The sequence below is a fragment of the Canis lupus genome, chromosome X (assembly GCF_048164855.1).
Source record: "Canis lupus baileyi chromosome X, mCanLup2.hap1, whole genome shotgun sequence".
NCBI lineage: Eukaryota > Metazoa > Chordata > Mammalia > Carnivora > Canidae > Canis > Canis lupus.
The window spans coordinates 9,033,159-9,054,460 of NC_132876.1; the positions used below are offsets into that span (position 1 = coordinate 9,033,159).

The following is a 21,302-nucleotide window of genomic DNA, read 5'->3' on the forward strand; positions in this document are numbered from 1 at the left end:
TCCCAGTTGGAGAAACTGGAACCCAGGGGGAGCTATGACTTGTTCTCCTTACAGCTTTTTGGCTTTTTGAAGATCAGAAGCTCAGATCCTAGGACTCCTCATTATGAAACACTACCTGTAAGTTCTTACTCTGTATAAATCAGACTTTATGAGACAACCATGTTCTGACAAGAATGTGGTTTAATATGGTCTTGAACCCAAAGAATTTCTCTCTTATCTGGAACACTTAAGAAACAAACCAATTAAATCTACAGAGCCATAGGAAGAACTATGTGATAAGCTCTAGAAGAATTCATCATTCAAGCTTGTCAGGGAGTGCACTTTCTCTCAACTCAGAATCTCCCAATTCCAAAAGCCAATAACAAGGCAATCTCACAGCTCAGCAGTAAAGCTACTTTTAAATCTAGAATGAGATCATTGGGTTCAATAGACAGACTCAAGTATCACTTAAAATTGGGCCTGCTTGCATGTAATAAACTTGGGATCTTGGCTATGTGTTACCATAACTTCTCTGCCATCCTCATAGGGTGTGTCTTGTATGTGTGTGTATGTGTGTGTGTGTATGCCTCTGAAAATGAGTTCTGAAAATGTTCCAAGTGAACATTTGTTTCAGACTTCCTGGAATAGCTAGAAATCCATTGTAATTATGCTTTGAACTTATATCCTCCAGTTTTCAACCTTTTCTTCATTGTTCACATGAAAGCCAGAGTCTTATTCATTTATTTATCAAGGAAATATTTACTGGAGAGTTACTATGTTCTGAAACACTGTGTCAGGTGTTAATGATGTGAAGATGAAAGGGGGTTGAGAAGCGAGGGACTTGGCCAAGGATTATCCATTCACCCATCCTGTCTGCCCAACAGTCACTCATGATCTGGAAAGTACCCGATATTTCATGTTGAAGCCAACATTCTGTCAAGGTCAGATCTGTCCAAAAATGCCAGGTAACTGGATTTGACAGATAATTCGCTCAAATATTCCTTTTTAGGCAAAAAGGAACATTTTTTGCCTAAATAGAAAATAGCAAATAGAAAATAATGTTTGAAAATTAAATTAATAAAAATGATGTATACTAATTACCAAGTGGTTGCCCAGGGAAACATGGATCCAGGTGCATTTCCAGACCCCTTCTGGAATGACAACATCTATCTTGATGATCTTTTTTCAGTATCAATGGACACATCTGACTTGCTGATGACCAGCATTCAGAATAGGGAGCTATGCATTGCTTTTGTTCCCATTCCCTTTCAAGTAATCTTTTTTTAAAAGATTGATTGATTTAAAAGATTGATTGATTGATTGATTTCAGAGAGAGAGAAAGGTGGGAGGGGCAGAAGGAGAGAGAGTCCCAAGCCGAATCCATGCTGAGCACTAAGTCTGATGGGAGGCTTGATCCCACAACCCTGAGACCAGGACCTGAGCTAAAACCAAAAGTTGGGTGCTCAACCGACTGCGCCACCCAGGCAATCTTTTTAAATGACCAGATAATCTAGTGTATCAAACACCAGCTCTCATTCTTCAACAAAACAGTTCAAAATGAGGCTAGTCTAATTGTTTTAGCCATCTTGTGAAGGCTACACGAATATGCTGGATATATTCTGCATATAGCGACTTAATAATCTCAAGAAGGGGATGCTTTGTTCTCAATACCTTCCTGTTCACCACAGGAATCTCAAATCCTTTGTTAGGCTATACATTTGTGAATGGAGTGTACCTGGCAATATATTCTGATGTTCAACCAAATACAAATAGCCAAAGAAGCCACTTTGCTATATGTATATATATATATATATATATATATATATATATATATATATATATATACATACACACACAATTAGAGCAACAAATGCATCTTTCTCTCTCTCTCTCTCTCTCTCTCATTTTAACTCTAGTCTTTGCAAACATAGTGATAACATCTCCATGAGTGAATTCATAGTTTCTATTCCTTGGATTTGCAAGTCAATCTGTCTTATTTTATAAAATATAAATTTATCAGATTACTTTTGGTATTAGAATTTTTAAAGGATTTTATTTATTTATTCATGAGAGACAGAGAGAGCGAGAGAGGCAGAGACACACAGGCAGAAGGAGAAGTAGGCTCCTGGCTCCCTGTGGGGAGCCTGATGCGAGACTCAATCCCAGGACCCCGGGACCATGACTTGAGCCTAAGGCAGACGGTCAACCACTGAGCGACCCAGGTGCCCCTGGTATTGGAATTTTTATCATGAAAACCAGTTGGCTGTGGAGTGGGTGTGTGTGTGTGGTGGGTGTGTGGGGAAAATCAGTAGACTTTCAATTCCTGGAGAGACATCTCTGTTTGAACTGGTTTTTGTTACTCTTTTTACTTTTAATTTTTAAGTCTGATACTAATGGACATTCATGGAAAAGTATTAATATGTTTTAAAGAAACTCATTTTACCCTTAATATGTAAATTATAATATATAAGGACTAGAAGACCTTAATTTGTAAACATTTGAACAGTTTATATCAAAGTTCCAGTAATACTTTGTCATTAATTCCACTTAAGATTCTAAAGAATTTTTCTAATTCAAAATACTTTGTCATTAATTCCTCTTAAAATTGTAAAGAACTTTTCTAACTAATTCAAATGTGCTTTTCTAGTGAATATTTATTAACTGAATGCTAAGTCTAGCATAAAATGCCTGTATAAACAGTTTATCCAATAGAACACAATGTAATTGGTCACTTTTTCAGTATTTCAGTTGGCCAATTAACAGTCCAAATTTTGACATTCAAGTTTTGAAACAGTGTCACTATTTGGCACAGAAGTCTACACGAGAGCTTGTTTCATTTGCCATTTATTCCAGTAACTTGACAACAATTATTTGCAACTAAATCTAACAGTATTCGTACAAGTACTTTCAAGCTAAAATACTGCTAAAAAATTCCAAACGCACATGCAGTTCAATGTATTTACATAATACCATATTTATTATAAAACCTGTGACTCTAAGCACTTTATAGGATGTGAATTCAGGAGTCACTACCCTCTAAGAAAACATGGCCACATCTGAAAGAGGAGATGCTGCTGACAAGAGTCCTGTGTTCAATTGAGTTGAAACGGGCTGGCTACTTGGGCTGTTCAGGAATGCTACTGTGCCATCACAGAATCGCTCGATAGCTCAATTCACACAACACAGCAGCAAATTTTCAAGTATGAGCCCTTAGCAACCAAGAGAGTGGTAACACAAGCAGCACTAGCAAAACACACTCTTATTATGCAGGTAGGCTCTGTTTTAAGCAAAGTCGATATTGAAAATCCCAACATACAAAACAGATGAATTAGAGTGATTACTTGTACTATAAAATGGTTTTCTGCTTTATAAAAGGATTCACAAGTGTTCTCTAAGTGGCAGCTCCCCTAATGCATTTAAAATACAATTTGATTTACAAAACTTCAATTTACACGTGACTTTTTGCACAACCATTGTGAGAAGCAAAGTACGCCTATATACAGTACTTAATTTTGTCTCTCAGGATTCCGGTAAGTGTCATGTTATCATTGTATTGGCAAACGACACTTAAGCCAAAATGTTATCTTTTAAAGCCACCGAAATATAGAGCAAATACTGCCTCTAAGACATGGATGTTCCAGAAAATGTTTACTACGTTTGTGATTTTGTATTTACAGTTTTGGGACTCATCTTTATAATGTAGATCTTTAGATAGCACGAGGATGTAGCTATCTTCAGGCCGTAATATTGGGCCCTATCCTGCAGAAGTTGGTTCTATTTTTGTGGGTTTCCCCGCCTTTTTAGCTGTATGATTTTCAAGAGATGTTAATGGTGGTTACACTGTAGCTAGTCTATTTATGACTTATCACTCATACTTCATTGCACAGAATCACCTTTAAAAATCCAACTTCCTGCATTTCATTACTGTTCCCACTGTTGACTCTGGGTGATTGTCATTCAAATAAGGTTCTCCTCTATTAGCTGTAAGTTCCCTGCAGGGGGTGAGGGGTGAGGGTGGGGTAAGGGTCGAGGGGGTGGGGCAGAGATCCTGTCTACAGTAACTCTGTGCCCCTTCAGCACACAGCATAGAGCCTGGCACCTAGGAAGCAAGCACTCAATAAATATGTATTGAACGAATGAATGAATGAATGAATGAATGAAATGATTGAATCGGGAGAATCGTCTGGAAAACTTTCTTCACTCTAGCATCCAATCCAGTATGTTTCTGGAATGTGTGCAATCAAAATGAATTTCTAGGATCTGAAAAATCACAGAACCTCTCTTGTTCCCTATATGGGTTTGTTTGTTTGTTTGTTTGTTTGGTAGAATGCATTAAAATATGGAGCCCTTGATGAAATGGAAATATTTAGAAAAATTAAATAACCTTAGAGGTCAGAGGACAAAGCAGAGGAAATTGAAGCATCATTTCCTTACTCACCAGCTGCTGGCGGGAATGAAAAAGGCACACAGGTTGACCAAAGTCCAGAACCAAATCAAACTCTTGGCAATTGTGTCCAGACTGAGAAGCAGTTCTTTTGAGTGTTTCAATACGAACTTAGTCACAGGTATATTCAGAAACAGTGAAAGCAATTAAGAGCTAGAATCGAAGGAAATTACCATTTGCCATTTGTAGGGCCAGACATATAGATCTGTTCCAGGCAGGCCCAGGGGAGATCACATTCTGTTGGCTGGAACCATTTCGCTGTGCTGATGCTCATACCCATTATAGGTTGCATAGGAAATAAAAGAGAAATAGCAAAATCCAGCTGTAGGAGATAAAAACAAAATCCTAAAATAAAATAGCACTGGAGTGGATAAAGCAAAACAATATAGTCAGTGGGGATGCTAATAAGTTAATAAACGTAAATGTGTTTGTGATTGCATTAGAAAATAAAGCTTCAAAGTATATGGTGTATGATGCCTTTAAATGAAATAGTCTGAACCACATTCAAACAATTTCATCTTAAAACCTAATACAAATGAAGTAAAAATCTAAGGAGCATGAGAATCTAGATTTACATCCTAACGATTAAGCGAGAGAGTTTATGAATCTGAGTTCTTCCAGGAGGCCTCTTTAAAATAATGTAACTAAATGAATATTAAGCTATCTCTATTTAAGATCAATGAATTGAATTTTCTATGGATAATGGAATGACTTTCCTTTCAGGTGAATAAGAACAAACACTGAAGTGGAATCACTACATCAGTAGTTCTAGTTAGATATATAGTTGAAACCTAAAAACTATCTTAACGCAATATGTATACTAATTTGCCTTTATAATCACTTCCCAAAATACCTACCTCTGTACTCTGTATTCTGTATTTATCATTGCACAAAATGAGAGCAGCCACAAGAGGATTTTTGAAACTCTTATGTGTGTGTGTGTAGGTGTGTGTGTGTGTAGGTGTGTGTATATATATGTGTGTGTGTATATATGTATATGTATATATATACACGTACATACATATACGCACATACACATATGTGTATGTATATACTTCACTCAAAAAGGAGGTGGCTTTGCCAGGAGCTATCTCCAAGTTGAGTTAACATAATACTCTCTCTCCTCTTCTAGGAAATGTAAAAATCTCACTACATTAACTTTCCTGTAGATCATTTCAGGTCACCATTTTTTATTTTGATCTAATGGATTTGGATAAGAATTATGATCTCTAATCAAAGAGTGAACATGTTAGCTTGTCACTGTAGATATTCAGAGATTTGGGGTTGGTAAAGGCATTTGTTTTTCCTGAATGCCCTTTACATTGAAATATACATAATTGACTTCTATTGTTAAAAAAACTATTTTGCACCAGTAGTTATTAATCCAAATAATTTGGACTTAAGTAATTTCTAATTGAGAGCCTATCACATGAATTGTTTATAGTCACAGACAATGTACTATTAGTCATTTTAAAGCTTTAAAAGTAAGTTATCAGGATCCACTTCAATCTCCACATGATAATAAAGGATTATTATGTGCAGTAACCTATTTATGAAAAGGAAACAGTGTGCTTCTTTCAGACGCCATCAATTGCTTTAATAAGGAATTGAAAAGCTGGACTACTTTATATGCAGATCACCATCCCAGTTGCATAAGGATTTACAATAGACAAAACAAAACTATTTTTTGTTGTAAAGAAGGGCTGTTTGTTTAAATTGCACAATAATGTTTGCATCTAAAAATTCTTTACAGGCTAATAAGGCTTCATAAATGTTATATAGACTTGTTTAGTTAAAATCATTCTAATACTAAGACCAAAACGAAAGGCTTGCTTGAGCTGACAAGGAAAAATCTAAGTAGCACATGCCTCAAGAAGGCAGAAGAGAAAAGATGCTTACTTTCTTGGTTTAGGTACTTTTCAATTGATTTGGAGATGCAAATAGTACATGATCTGATAGCACCCCATTAACGCTTCAATAAATGTAAGAGGAAAATGCTGCTTTCTTTGAAAATGTGAAAATTGAGGATTCTGAATCTAATCTTTAATGCTAAAAGAAATAGAAAGTGATGTACACATTTGTCTCTGTTGCCTTGAATTTGCAGAGAACTTACTTGGGATGTTTTAATCTCACCTTTGAAGTGTTCCTTCAAGGTATTTAATGGCTCATATGTCTTTATTAAATGAGGTGTGTGGCGGCCTCTACTGGTGTGAGTTTATAGAAAATGTTTCAGTAGGCAGAAAAAATATTAATTTCAATTAAAAAGTTAGAAATACAGACTCTTTCATTTAAATATATAAAAATATCTAATTTAATGCAGAAAAAATATATTACAAGTTGTGTAATGCATTCTTAATTAGGAAAATAATCTAAAACACTGACCATGTTAGTGTAAAATAATGATTTACGGAAGGGCATTAATTGTTCAATTCACTCTGATATTGGGTTAAATATATTTTATTAATGAATTACTAATCCCGACGGAGGCAGTTTCTTACCTCTAGTCCACTGTTAAATCCCCTTAGTTGACTTAAATAAAATCACTTAGAACAAACCCAGAGGAAAGGAAATATTTTACAGTTAAATCTCTAAAGTCCTACAACTAGAATCATTTGATGACAGGCTGGTTTCTATAACTCAAGCAAACTGTACGTTGACTTAATATAGCTGACATTTTTATCTATTTTACAGTGTTTTTAATTTCAAAAATACAACACATTAAAATATGTTCAATTTATCAAAGCTAAAAGCAACATTTAAGTAATGTACTTAAAGTGCAAAGGCACTTTAACACAAAGAAGTGATGCCTAGTGGCTATACTTGGTAACTGAAGACAGAAATACCATATATCATTATTTACAAAAGAATTTATAGTCTCAAAAGATCTTTGGAGATCTTCTACAAAATACACTAAATATCCATTTTTACGTGAAAAGTTTGCTTACTCTTTCTTCATTCACTATAATCGCCTCTTCCCATTCCCACACTGGAAAAATAAAAGAGGAAAAAAGGAACAAAACCATAAACAAAATATATGAAAAAAATGCACTGTAGAAACATTCATGTTCAATGATGACTCCTAAGGAGAGAAGGGGGGGGAAGGTGGGGGGGGGAGCAAGAGAGAAATAACTTAAAGGAAAACTTGGAAAAGCAGTATCATTGCTTCACCCCATCCCCCAAACATTTTCAAAGTCCCCCATTGATGCTGAGAGAGGGAGAACACAAACACACACAAAAGCAAATGTAGTGCCTCCAACAGTTTGGAGCAGCATCCTTGGATGCTATAGGGTTGTAAGTGGTTTCCCTTCACAGCTGACTGATTGCAGTTTGTTTCTCCAGAACTTCGAGGTAGTCTGGTTCTGATTGCGGCTTAGCTTGCAGTAAAGGGTGGTCGGGTTTTGACTGCCCCACAAAGCATTTCCTGGGAGTTCCGTATAAAACGGTTTTATTGATTCTGTCCTGGTTTTGGCGTCGAGATTCATAGGAAGGGGCGAACTGCCTTTTAGGTAAGGTACAAAAGTTATAGTGGACCAGTCCTGCACTGGGAAGTTCCTTGACTCGCTCAGCAATATTCTGATACAGCAGCTCGGGCTCTCTCGGCGTGGCTTGCTTTTCGAGCAACTCGGAGGCACTTATAGTGTAAGCGAGCGTGGCTGGCTCTTCTTTCTTCTCCTCCAGGTTGCCGTAGCTGAATTCTTGCAGGTTTCGGTAATAGGCTACTGGGTCTCCTTCCTTCTGCATGTAGATGGGGTTTTGGCACATCTGCCCCACAGGCGGGGGGATATAGTTATAGACGTGGCCATCTGTCTTGTCCTGAGTCTCAGTGTTGTAAGACCCATACTGTAACTGGAAGGAACTTACGTCTAAGTTGTTGGCACTCCTCGGAACGCTTGGCACCCCCTTTCTGCGTTTCAGGACAAAGACAAATAAGCCAGCCCCGAAACAGACTGATAAGATAAAGACGACAAGCAATCCTAAAATTAAGACAGAGAGAGGAACTTCAGTGTGTAGTTCTGGGTAGGAACTGGGAGACACGGTAAGCGACCGAGGGGTGTCTGTGTTGTGATTCATGGACAGAACGGTTCCGTCTGACAAGTTCGGGCTGTCTGGACAAATTGCTTCCCTCCCCAGAAACTTCAGTATCTCCCCTGCATGCTTCGCGGGAGATTCACAGGTCACCTCATTGATGATGACGGGGGAGTTGGCATGTTCTGTCCAGTCCTTGAGGCCCATGATGTCGCAGGTGCAGTCCCAGGGGTTCTCTTGCAGATCTATCTGAATAAAAGCTGGAAGCTGGTCCAGAACCCCTTTCACAGGCAGGTGAGAAAAATGGTTGTTTCTCAGGTTCAGCCTGGTCAGGGCTGTTCCCCCAAATATATTATCGGGCAGGGACCGCAGCAGGTTGTTATTGAGAAACAGTAGCTGTAGGTTAATCAAAGCATCGAAGGTCAGTGGTTTAATTTCCTTAATGACATTATACTCTAAATAGAGATACTGCAAGCTCTGCAGTCCATCAAACATGGAAGGATACAGCACTTCAAGGTAATTGCCATTCAGATAAAGTCTGCGTAGGCTGGTCAGGTTTGTGAAGGCACCTTCCTGAATGACTGCAATCCTGTTGTTTCCTAGATGCAACAAATCCAAAGAACTGTATTCTAAGAGGTCGTTCCTGTAGACAGTTTGGAGATAGTTCCCTGTCAGGTAGAGCTTCTTTGGACTGGTGGGTTTGGGCTGCAGGTCGGAGATGTTCGTGAACTTCCTTTCTTGACAATTTACATTTAGACCATTGTCTGAGCTCTGAGAGGTGCAGACACAGCTACTGGGGCAGGTGAGGGGTACAGGGGACTTGGTCTGGTACACCATGATCGGTCCAAAGCTCTGCCTGTCCTTTGACACGGTGACCCGGGGAGTTGGGCGATTTCTCATTTTGGGTGGCCGGCTGGCTTTGGGAGCCCTGGTTGGGTTGAGAGCAGGATTCATTGTAGGCGACAGCCTCTGGACATGCGTGTCAGCGTGGCCGCCCCTCTGACTGGAGTCACCAGTGCTTTTTCTGGGACAGAGATCTTGCCTGGTCAGTTGGGTCACATCTTTCCCATGCAATCTAAAGGGAGTTTCACAGACAATCTCCCCGACAAAAACAGTTATGGTGTCCAGCCAGGCTTTGAGAGGAAGCAAGTCACAGGTGCAATTCCATGGGTTTTCCTCCAGCTGAATCTCCATGATCCCTCCGATATGCTCCAGGACGCCCGCGAAAGGCATCACTTTCAGCCTGTTCCCTCTCAGGTCTAAGTGGGTCAGCAGGACGAAGCGGAACACATTGCTGGGCAGCGACAGCAGAAGGTTGTCATTCAGGATGAGCACTTTGAGCTTATTCAGTTTGCTGAACGCCCCTGCCTCGATGGCACTGATGTAATTGTAGTCGGCCTGGAGGTACTCGAGGTTCTCCAGGCCGAGGAAGGTGTCTTCCCTCAGCACCTCGAGCTTGTTGTTGTTGAGGTGCAGTCTCTTGAGGGTTTTGAGGCCGCTGAATGCCCCGGTGCGGATCTCCTGCAGCCCGTTGTTGCCCAGGTGGAGAGTCACCGCGTTGGAGTAATTGACGAACTCGTTAGGGTACAGTCTGGTCAGGAGGTTTCCATTGAGGAAAAGCTGGTAGATTCGATACTGGGGGGGCTGGAGCAGGCTGACAGTTGTAAATCCTTTGTTTTCGCAGTTAATATTCAGTACGTTTTCCTTCTCTTCGCACAGGCAGCGGATCTTGCAAATGTCTTTGGCAGTTTTGCGGCTCTCCGTCTGTAAGATCCCGGCCACGGTTAACACACTGAGGAACCAAACGCCGCTCAGCATCTTTAGGCACCGTCGGTGTCAGTTCAGGTACCTACAGGCAAACCTTGGGGAAGGGTGCCGGAGAGAGCAGGATGCGGGGGAGAAAGAAACAAGGAAGCCCGATTAAAATGGCAAAGCCAGGGGGCGGAGTGGGAGGCACGGAGAATGCGGGGAGTGGGCAACACGGCACAATGAAATCACTGCATTTCTCCAAGCGGTTTCTCCTCTCCTCGCCCTCCACCTCCCACCCCCCACGCCCCCCACCCCCGCCGCCGGCCCCCGCCGGCCCACCCACACGCGCGTCCCAGAGCACACATGCTTGCACCTGATTTCCCGGCGGGTCGCAGCCAGCCGCGGAGTCATTAGTAATCGAGTTGTCCTACTAAATCCAGCCCATCACCTCCTCCCCTGGGGTATCTTGAAGAGATCTCGGGCGGCTCGCCCGTCTTAGGCTCGCAGCAGAAATCGCTTTACTTTTTTTTTTTTTTTTAACTGCGCAAAAAGGGGGTGGGAAAATCAGGGGACTGGCGGTGGGGGAGGGAGAGAGGATGGAAGAGCAAAGACAGAGCGGGGTGGGGGTTACTCACACATCAGGAGAAGACGGGACCCCTCTCCTCCGCAGTCCGCCAGTAGTTTAGCATCTTCGGAAAGAGAAGAAGAGCAAGGTAAAAGAAGACGCCGCTTCCCGGGGGGCTGCCCTGCTTTCTGCCGCCGGATCTAATTTGGCTGGGGGAGTGCGCAGAAATTGGAAATCTGGCAGGCCGCAGGGGAGGAGAGGAGGGCCGGAGCGGCGGGGGGCTGAGTCGATGGGGACCCGGGGGTGCGATTGCGTAGGGAGGTCGGGGAGCCGGCCGGCCCGGGCGGCGGGCGGCGGAGGCAGCGGCAGCGGCGGCGGCGGCCGAGCCTGGGCGCGCGCTTCCAATCCGGTGGCGGCGGCGGCAGTGCGCCTAGCAGTTTGAATTTGAGAGGTTTTGTAGGCTCCCCCGGACAGGGCTAGGGTGACGTCACGCGGGGAGGGGGCAGGCGGTGGATCGAGGGCGCGCGGTGGGGGAGGGAGGGGCAGATGCTTCCCTTCCCCGCGAGTGGCTTCGCAAAGCACAAATCCGGGCTGCGTCAGTTGATTCTGAACTACTCCACCTCCAACCCGGCGGGCGGTGAGCGGCTGGCGAAGCTCCTGGAGAGGGATTCTCCAGGAGGGGCCCCGCTGAGGGGCCGGGACCGCTGGGACTCCTGGGCCTCTGGCCCCTTCTAGTGGTGTCTCCCACCTGCCACTCCCTCCTGGCCCTTCCAGTGGGGTCTCATTCCACATGCCCAAGCAGAGATCCAGATCTCCCCAGTGCGAGGGGTGTGTGTGTGTGTGTGTGTGTGTGTGTGTGTGTAGGAGATGTGCCTCTTTGCTACAGGACTGGGGCCCGCCTGCCAGCCTCCTAGCTCTGGGCTCTGATGCTCTGGGTGCTGGGTAGGGTGTGTGCCCGCTCCGGAGTGTCTGTGTAGGAGGTCGAAGAGGGGATTTGTGCTTTACATACAGAGCTTTGTTTCAGTACTGAGAAAATTACTTTCCCGGTGGTGACTGGCCAAACAGATATCTGCTTGGATTCTGAAAAGCCAGCTCAACGTTAGAGGGAAACGACAACAAAACCCTTCTCTCCCTAAGGTTGATAGTTAGCGGGATGATGAAGTTTGAACGTGTGCTTTTTGCCTGCAAGAAGGAGGAGTGGGTGTCAGAGAGGCACTGCCAGGCGGAGCCTCACTTGGCTGGGTGTGGGTGCCCAGGAGTGGGAGCACACGGAGGGGGCCTAAGCCTCCAGGCAGCAAGGGCAGGGGAGCTAGCACAGAAGGCAGGAAGACTGGCTCCCGAGAAAGACGAGAGATGGAAGAGGTCTTGGCCTGACATCCAGTAGACCTGGGTTCTGATCTAGCTCTGCTGCCAGGTATGTCCCTTCTTTCTGGATCTTCCCATCGCTGTTGGCAAAAGGGGATGGGCTGTATGGGCCCTTCCAGCTCTGACATTCAATTGGATTCAGATAACCTTTTCAGAGCCTTAGTAACTGCCAGGTGTTGGGTTATGGCCTTCATTATCTCCCTTCTCCTGCATTAGGTTAAGGTCCCCTGGAACCAGGTGTGTCCCCTGTGTGGAGTCCATTTGCAAGATGTGAATGTCTGCTGTTACCTGGAAGGGCCAGGGGCAGCCTCTTGTGAGGCAGGAAAAGGAGGCAGTGGAAGAGAGGGGGTGAAAGAATTGGCCGGGGATGCGCCTGTCCCATAACATACTTACACTTGCTTTCCCCGCCTCTTCAGTCCCAGCCTGCTTCAGACAGAGTTGACACAGGTCCCCTTGCAGGGCCAGCTTTGGAATAGAGACAATCCCACTGGCAAAAGGAGCCGCCTGAGGATGGAGAGCACCCCCCCCCCCGCCCCCGCTTCTCCCCTTCCTGCCTCCAGGTTAGGCTCACGTCCACACCAGCTCTTGGCTCCTTCCTCCCCCAGAAGGGCTCTGATAGTTTATAGACTTGGACGCTAAGGCAACCTGTGGCTCTGGCAGTTTCCTCCAGAATGTTTCTCAGGCTTTCACCTTTCCCCTCTCCTGTCCCTTTGGGGAAGAGCCTTGGACCAGACATCGTGAGCCCCCTCCCCATCCTGTAATTCTTGCGTGGTCTTGGGCAAGATCCTTTCCTTCTGGGGCCTCCAAGTTCCCTTCTCGGTGCCAAAGGGCTCCCGAGCTGAGCTGTCCTCTGAGGGGGAGGGGCAGCCGGCCGATGGCCTCCCACTCTCTATTGCAATTGCATCATTAGATGCGGAGTGATGCAGTGCACGATTAAGCTTCCTTTCACAGCAAAGGGGCATTTGTTCCTCCATATTTCTAAACGCTAAACAGACATAGTTCCTAGAGAGATATGGCTTATTCGTTGTCGTTCATTTACCAAACATTTATTAATTAGGTTAATATTTCGTCGAAGCAGAAGCCAATATGAGAGCTGGGCAAGACCTTTGCAATCAGATTCATTTTCTAGATGAGGGCATTCCTCAACCAGGAGAAGTGCTGACTTGCTTAAGTTCAAGAATCTATAAAATGAGAGGCAGAACCCAGGGATTCTGAGCCCTGGTCCAGGAGCTTTCCCAAAAGCTCACTACTGCTCAGTGTGAATTCGAGAAGAACTATCTGCCTAAACTTAAACAGTGGTGATGGTGTCTTACCTAAACGTGTGCTTTCTTAAAAAAAAATAAGTATCTGAAAGTGAAATATGAAATATTAGTTTTAGTTGGCAAATAGAGCAATTTCCTCCAAGACAATGATGACGCTGTCAATACTCCTTGAAGAGGGAGACTATTTTCTTAAGAATTTCAAGGGTGGGGGAGGGAGGGAAGGGGTAGATAGGTGGGGAGCAGCTGGGGGGCTTGAAATCCGTGAACATGACAGAGTGAAGGAAATGCGGTGGTAAGCTGGCTGGAGTGGGGGACGACACTGGGAGCGCAGAGATGGTGTGACAGATATTCCATGGTTAGCTTCCGACACGGGTCGGTGGACTACCCTCGCCCTCGCCCCACTCCTCGGCCTCCTGCCTGTCCCCGAGCTTGTACAGCCGCTTTCCCCAACACAGTTCCTGGAACCGAATCAGCCCCGACCCGGAAAAAGCACTTTAAGTAAGTTTCATTTGGCCTGGCGTCTCGAGAAGACCCGCCGCGACACCCCGCTAGCGAGAGCCGGCTTTTGGGGTGGCGGAAAGGTTCTGGGGGAGCTGGGAGCCTAAGGGAGGCAGAGGCGGCCGCTAAAATAAGGCAAACGCTCCGTCTCCTCGCCGGGCGAGGGAGGCAGGAGCGGAGACTCCGTCGCCTCGGTCTCTCTGGCATCCGACTGAGCAGAGCCCGGCTCGGGGCACCAGTGCCTCCACAGCCCGCTCGCCCGGCCGCCCGCCAGGCCCCGAGGGGGTCCACGGGGGTCCGGCGGGCCCGCTGGGGAGGGTTGTCAGCCGCCCGCCCGACCTTCTCCCCCGCCCGCCCACCTCCCCAGGCGGCAGGTACCCGTTCCCGTCCCGGAGGGCGCCTCCGGCGGCCGGGGGGTTGGGCGATGCCCGGGTCTCTGGGCACCCGGCACCGACCGCTAGCTCAGCCCCCCGGGCGCTCCCCGCTGGCTGCCGGGGTCCACATCCGCGACGGCCACTCGCGCTGCCCCTGCCCGGGCGAGCGTTCATCTCGGGACCCGCGGCTCGCAGCCGGCCGGCGGGGCCCCGGGGCTGCGCGACGCCCCGAGCCCGACCACGCCCGCGCGGGCGGTCTCGGAGCCAGCGAGCCCGGGCGGGGGCGGCAACCGAGGGCGGCCTCCTCCGGCGCGGTCCCCGGCGGGTCGCGCCCGGGCTTCCGGCGCCCGATCGCCCCCCGCGAGGGCAGGCGGCCGGGAGAGGCAGAGGGGCTGAGCGCCAGCGTTCCCGAGTGCTGCCGTGAACTTACCCGGCGAGCGCGCCACCCGCGGCTTCCCCCGGAGGCGCCCGCAGCATCGGCCAGCCGGGAGGCGCGGGAGCCGTGGGAGCCGTGGGAGCCGGCACAGCCTCGGCCGGCACGGCCCGGGAGCGGGGGCACGGCGGCGAGCGCGGGCGGCGCCCCCAAGGGCAGGCAGATCCCCACTGGAGCGGCTCGCCACCGGGCAGCGCTTCTGGCAGGAAGCGGGGAGGGAGCCGAGAGGGAGGAGGGAAGAAGAACGGGGGCGGGGAGGGGGGGGAGAGGCAGGGACGGCCGCCCCTCTCCGCACTTATCAATCACCCTGCAGATCAAATGTCCCCGCCGTGCGCCCGGGAGGGGGATGTAGCAGCCCACAAAGAAGCCGCCGCTCCATTTCTCTGACGAGCGCGGCGGAGCGCTGCTCACGCCTCTCGGCCCCTCTCGCCTGGAACTCTGCCCAGCCCTTGCAGCTCCGACCGTGGGCTGCAGCTCGGACTCGGTGCAGTGAGATGAGGATGGCACCCGGTCGGTACCAAATCCCAAGGGGAGACCAAGACCACCGGGTGGAAGTTCCCGGACAAGTGAAGCGGCAGCCAGCCCTCCGAGCTGGACGCCCTCCGGGACGGCTGCCTCCCCTAACTAGTAAGCGCCCAATCACGGGAGTTCGCAGGCCGATATTTAAGGACCTCCTACGAGAATGGTAAACAAGGAATTTCCATATAATATGGAGCTGAGCTAGACTCGGGCAACCGTGTTAACAAAAGCGAGCCCTTAGCAGCGTGCCAGTCCCCGTTTTCATTCCGTTCTTTTTAATTCTTCGCCACGTTGCCTGGATCGACCAGAGCATACTTTTGGCCACTACCGCCCGCACCCCCTTCCCCTTTCTCCTTTCTTTTCCCTCTTATTAGTAGTCCAGGTGGTTGTGATTCGACTACAGGAAGGCGCTCAGTGAAAGAGTCCCTGTAGTTCAAGAGGGGAGGTGCGGTTTTCGCCAAGAGCGTTGCCGTCCCCCTCAAGACCTGCTTTCCCCAGGGCCTGGCCACCCTCCCAGGGTGCCGGGCATCCAGTTGCAGTTGTGTTCATGAACATTTCAGCCAGGAGTAGGGAGTTAGTTTATTTGGTTGGCACTAAGGCATTTCCCCCTGGATCCCGGAGGAGAGGGGCCTTGATTCACACCGCCACTCCAGAGTCTGTAAAACCCCCAGTTCAGAATCTGCACCAGTTTGATGATGGAGGAGTGGGGGGTGGGGGGTGGGCTGGACGATGAGAGGCCCCAAGTTAGAGCAAACATTAGCTCTCCTACTAATGAATTTGCATTGGGGTTTGTGTGTTTTCAAGGTTATTTCCTCTACAGTGGAGCCAGGTTCTCACAGCACTGACTCCCACCTCATTCTTGCCCTTCCCCAGGGGGAATCTTTTGTGCTCTTCCTTTTCTTGGCTTTCTTTTCATATTGGTTTTCTAAGGAGACCATGCTGGGCCTTTTTAAAAGAAAATTACTGATAATCTTATGCTGTGAATATATGCAAAGTTTACTTCCAGAATAGTCCAAAGGATTATCTTTTATAGTCATTATCTCCGAGATTTTAAGGATCATTGCTGCTCCTTTCGCTTCATTCCTGAAAAAGACTTTTGGAGATCTCCCTCCCATTCAGATAAGCAATTTCAGAATAGCACAGTTCTCATATGTGCACAGGGGCAGACTGTTTACGGTTACGTACTCAGAAACAGAAGCATTACCCTGTTTTATTAATGTCTTTATTTGTGCAAAATACTAACTGTGCAGTTTGCTAATAGCAGTGGTCTGGGCACATCATATTATTACAAACTAGGAAAAGTTAATGCTGTTTCCTCTGTGTCTTTATCTCATTTCTGACTCTGTCATCTTTTCTTGTAGTTATTTAATGGGTGCTATAAACAACCACAAAACACAGAGCTAAGAGGCTATTCAAAGGCAGAAATAATGAGACAGTCATGCTGGAGAAAGGAGACAGTTTACTGAGAAGGGTGGTGTGTCTCTAGCCAAAGGGAACACATACACAAAAGCAGTAACTTGTACACAGATTAGATGGGGAACACAGTATCAATGACAAAAACCAACATTTCATTTTGATCCGGTAGAAACACGTAAAATGTGGCATGCATCAATTTTAAGTAGCCTTGGAAGCAAGGCTATCATGTTTACCAGCCCCCAGAAAAGCGTTCAGCAGCCTGCCTTTCCACACGGGACCACACCGATGGTAAGATAAAATAAGAAAGAGCAGGCTTTTCTTTTCGTCAGCATAAAATTTTCGAGTAGGTGGGTAGCTGTTTCAAGGGTGTCGTGAATGCACACACAGACAAAATGATGAGCAACACAAAACTTTCTGTGAGGGTTGTTGCATAGATAATTACGGTAGGAGAGAACTTGAAGTGTGTGAGTTTCAAATGTGCCAATTTATTTGAAAGTTTCTTTATACTGAGTTTTTAAAAAGTTTCTGTGTTGGGGAAGATTCCCAGATACACTTGAATATCAAAGACCAGCGTGTTAACGCACTTTTGTTATGAATAACAGTGACGTTGTTAAGTTTTTGGTGTGGTGGCATGATAAAGGTCTCTCTCTGTGTGCTGTTCTCTGCTGATCAGCTCCTATTACCCGTGGGTTTAGAGATCCCTGATTGCAATGCCAGTAGGGAAATAGAGAAAGAAAATCAAATTTTGCTTGGGTTTTTATCATTTCATTCTAAGATTGGGGAAAACCAGAAACTTCACATAGGATGAATAAAAAAAACAAACACGTGCATGCATTTCTAAGATGATGCAAATGTTGCCCAATTACTGTGTTTGAGAATGTCACCTCTCCACCTTCTCTGTGTCTATCCAGAGCTAGAAAGCTCTTTAAAAAAAAGGACAAAGTAGGAACTTCATGCAGAGTCAGTAATTCTAAGACAGATGTGAGATGTTCTCAGAGAATACTGTCTCTTTTGAATCAAAGGTTTCAAAGAAGATTTCAGACAGAGACAAATTCCTAAATAAAGAAATGCAACACAGAGGACATGCCATTAATACCAGTAATTATAGTTTAGAGGATATTGTAGACTTTGGTTCTGTGATGCTATTGAAAGTGTGGATATTTTTAAATTCAATTCCATTATTTTGATTATTTTGGCAGGCACGTTGGCTTGATTGGAATAGTGCTGGGCCAGGACCCGAGTAGTTTGTCTTTTAATTGAGGACACATCCAAGCCTTTAGAGACCTGGGTTCAAATCGCACTTCTGCTTCCTACTTGCAGGGGGACCTAAGCAGGCACCTGTCAGTTTCCCCATGTATAAAACTGGGTACTAGAACCTGCCATGTGGAGTCAGTAAGGACAGGATTTGTGCAAAAGCCCTTGAAAATTGTCAAGTGGTACATGTACATATACGTGAGGGGAGATCTTGAAATGAGGGACTCCTAAACTCGCTTCTTAAAATAACTAAATTATACAAAACAGTGATTTTAGTGAGAAAGCAACATTTTAATTTAAATTGGATAATAGAGGGCAGCCCCGGTGGGTCAGCAGTTTAGCACCACCTTCAGTCCAGGGCATGATCTTGGAGACCCGGGATTGAATCCCATGTCAGGCTCCCTGCATGGAACCTGCTTCTCCCTCTGCGTGTGTCTCTGCCTCTCTCTCTGTGTCTCTCATGAATAAATAAATAAAATCTTTAAAAAAATAAATTGGATAATAGAATCAGGATTAGAAAGTTATTTGTGATTCTGGTTGGAACTATATGATGTCAAACATTCGAATGGAAACTTAAAAACATTCCATCTTTTCCCTAGATTGTTCCAAAGACTGGGGTATATGTATGTATCAGGGTTTCTCCACCTCGACCCTATTGACATTTTGGACCAGATAATTATTTGGTGTGTGTATGGGCAGGGGCTGTCACATGTAACGTGGGAGGTTTATTTTTTTTTTTTTTTAATTTTTTTTTTTATTTATTTACTTATGATAGTCACAGAGAGAGAGAGAGAGAGGCAGAGACACAGGCAGAGGGAGAAGCAGGCTCCATGCATCGGGAGCCTGATATGGGATTCGATCCCGGGTCTCCAGGATCGCGCCCTGGGCCAAAGGCAGGCGCCAAACCGCTGCGCCACCCAGGGATCCTTTTTTTTTTTTTTTTTTTTTTTTTTAATTTTTTTTTTATTATTTTTTTTTATACGTGGGAGGTTTAAAAGCATCCTTGGCTTCCACCATTCTCCAGTAGCACCAGTATGCCATGTGTATGTGTGTGTGTGTATATTTGTGTGTCTATATACACACATATATATTCTATTACATGTATAAATATACATTTGATGTATATATAATGTGTGCATGTATGTGTGTATAAACAGCTTATACTTTTTAAACAAACAAATGGAAGGAACATGATATGCACTATGACCTAGCAACAGAGCGAGAGCAAGCTCCCAGGCTCCCCAATGTCCACCTTCGTGACCCGCTACACCCTGCAGCCTGCCACCTCTTATGTCCCCGGTACCATCAGTGAAGGCAGGCACTGCACATTGGTGCTGCTCTTTACAAAGAAATAGATTTTCCTTCATGACCCAGGACACGATTATGGGTAGAAGCAAGAGTTTCTTTTATTTTTTTTTTTTTTTGAAGCAAGAGTTTCTGAAACCATATTACCATTGTCATAGCCATGCACCCTGAAATACTCCGTTGCTGTTTATTTAAAAAATTGCTGGCCAATTTTTTGCTAAATTGACTTCGTGACTATTAGGTTGGATCTCAGGGGTTGACTTCGTGAGTGACTATTAGGTTGGATCTCAGGGGTTGAAGAACCCTGACATACTGAATCAGGAAGGGGAGGAAGGAAAAATGGGACAAAACAGACAACGGGGTAGTAAAATAAAATGGGTGGGGGACAGAGAGAGGGGGAAAAGTGCATGTGGTGCAAACTCATAGAAAAACTTACAGTGCTCAACCAATTGTATCAAGTGTTGACTAGCGATGGCACCTGCTCCCTGAGGGTTCTAGATCTCCATTCTTATTGATGGAGTAGAGTGATAATCAGTAAGAACCATATTTAAGCTTGCTGGACTAGGGAATGAATATACATGGCAAAAGCCACAGATTTTACAGATAAGGCTTAGGACAGCATTAGCAGGTATTTCATTTATCCTGACACATTTCATCCTATTAATCTCACTGCAGCTGGAAGTTTTATTTTGGTCTGGAGTTACAACCTAATGCGTTCAGAAGGAAACCAAATTTATTGGGTTTGACATCGCACATTATTGGAACGATATAATGCAGTTGAGCCTCTGTACTAAGTTCTGTTGATTTTATTTATGTATTTATGTTTGACTAGTATAAATATATGGTAAAGTATGTGCTGTGGTAGAGAGTTTAATGCTGACTCTGCTGGAACATTAAAAAATGTCTGCACGCAAGATGCCCAGTTCTAAAGAGTTACAGCCAGAAGAGAGCAGCTACTAAGGATTTGCATTAAGTATTTCTGATTTTTTAAAAAGTCGTCATTTGTGAAGAGGACCAGGCTATTAATATTCAAAAATAGCAAGGATAGCACACTCCAGATCTACCCTGAAGTCGTGATTTGCACAAAATGAAGCAAGGTCTAGAAATTGTGGGTTTGGAGAGGAGGTGAGTGAGATCTAGAAAGTAAATAAAATCTTTTCCAAGTAATAGCTGAGTGCAGCATTCAATCATCATTGCAAATCAATGAGAGGAGAATGGATTTTTTTTTTGCCTCAAATCTTGATGAGTTATTACCCAAATTGATATCAGTTCTTTTTTTCTTCCTTCCATTTTTCTTCTCCCAGAAGGTTTCCTAAATGACATTACAATGACACCTGGCACAGGCTCTTATTCACCTGATTATTGCAGGTGGGGTCACCTCTAAGTCAGATGTAATGGCGCCGGGACTTATGTCCAACAACTTTTGCATCTGTCTGTGGCCATACTGTGGTTCCTGGGCAAATTGAAAAAAAAGAAAAGCTCCAGGTTCCATGACATTATATATCCCTGAGGCTCTCTCAGAAAAATAGCCCAAAGTGTCTCTGGAGCACAGGAACCATACGGAGTTTCTTGTAAGCACTTTGGAGCAACTCCAGGCAATGATGACAAACCTAGAGACATAATCATCAACGGATTTATCCCCCAGCCTGGGCATCACCACAGCAACTAAAGTACAGTAGTAGGGTCAGTGTCACTCTATTAATATTTTGAAAGAAGGCAAAGCGAGCTCATTTCTTGCTACACATCAGTGCTTCAGAATAATGAACTCAGTGTGCTGATCCCTTAGCTCTTAGTTGGCATAGGTCAGGAAATGGCACTATTTGAACTAGATAACTTATTTGCCCTCATTTGAATATATCAGATTGTTTTATTTTAATGCATTTTCCATAGAAATACTCCTATTTTAAGAAGATGTATACAGTATTACTAAATGATGAGTGCTGGTTATTGTTTGTAGCCAGGAAGGACAATTGTCAAGAGAGTGAATTCATGTTCTGCTCACAATTTAAAAAAAAAACAAAAAACTATTTATGTACTCTTTACCCCCAACGTGGAGCTCAAACTCATGACCTTGAGATCAAGAGTTGCATGCTCTTCTGACTGAGCCAGCCCA

At 45.2% G+C, this 21,302-nt stretch overlaps 1 protein-coding gene and 1 long non-coding RNA gene across 6 annotated transcripts in view; one reads left to right on the forward strand and one right to left on the reverse strand.

Annotated features, from left to right (window-relative positions):
- Positions 1 to 6,864: 6,864 nt before the first annotated feature.
- On the reverse strand, positions 6,865 to 14,833 carry SLITRK2 (SLIT and NTRK like family member 2). 5 transcript variants are annotated; one of them, XM_072818254.1, is made up of 5 exons: positions 14,693 to 14,833; positions 12,522 to 12,593; positions 10,834 to 10,887; positions 10,572 to 10,738; positions 6,865 to 10,298 (listed from the first exon to the last, which is right to left on the reverse strand). In XM_072818254.1, exon 5 carries the CDS (start codon positions 10,265 to 10,267, stop codon positions 7,730 to 7,732), a length of 2,538 nt encoding a protein of 845 aa, XP_072674355.1. In that variant the 5' UTR covers positions 10,268 to 10,298; positions 10,572 to 10,738; positions 10,834 to 10,887; positions 12,522 to 12,593; positions 14,693 to 14,833; the 3' UTR covers positions 6,865 to 7,729. The 5 variants fall into 5 exon arrangements, with proteins under 5 accessions (XP_072674355.1, XP_072674353.1, XP_072674356.1 ...); XM_072818252.1 differs by having other exon boundaries at positions 6,865 to 10,310; XM_072818255.1 differs by lacking the exon at positions 10,572 to 10,738 and having other exon boundaries at positions 6,865 to 10,310.
- LOC140628744 (uncharacterized) overlaps positions 10,168 to 21,302 on the forward strand; it is a 122,193-nt gene continuing 111,058 nt past the window's right edge. The window contains exon 1 of the long non-coding RNA XR_012026730.1: positions 10,168 to 10,294. This is a non-coding gene — a long non-coding RNA (uncharacterized lncRNA). The remainder of the gene's footprint in view (positions 10,295 to 21,302) is intronic.

What these genes read in the sequence shown, in the direction of transcription:
- SLITRK2 (XM_072818255.1), bottom strand. Translation starts at nt 10,267, where the DNA reads ATGCTGAGCGGCGTTTGGTTCCTCAGTGTGTTAACCGTGGCCGGGATC.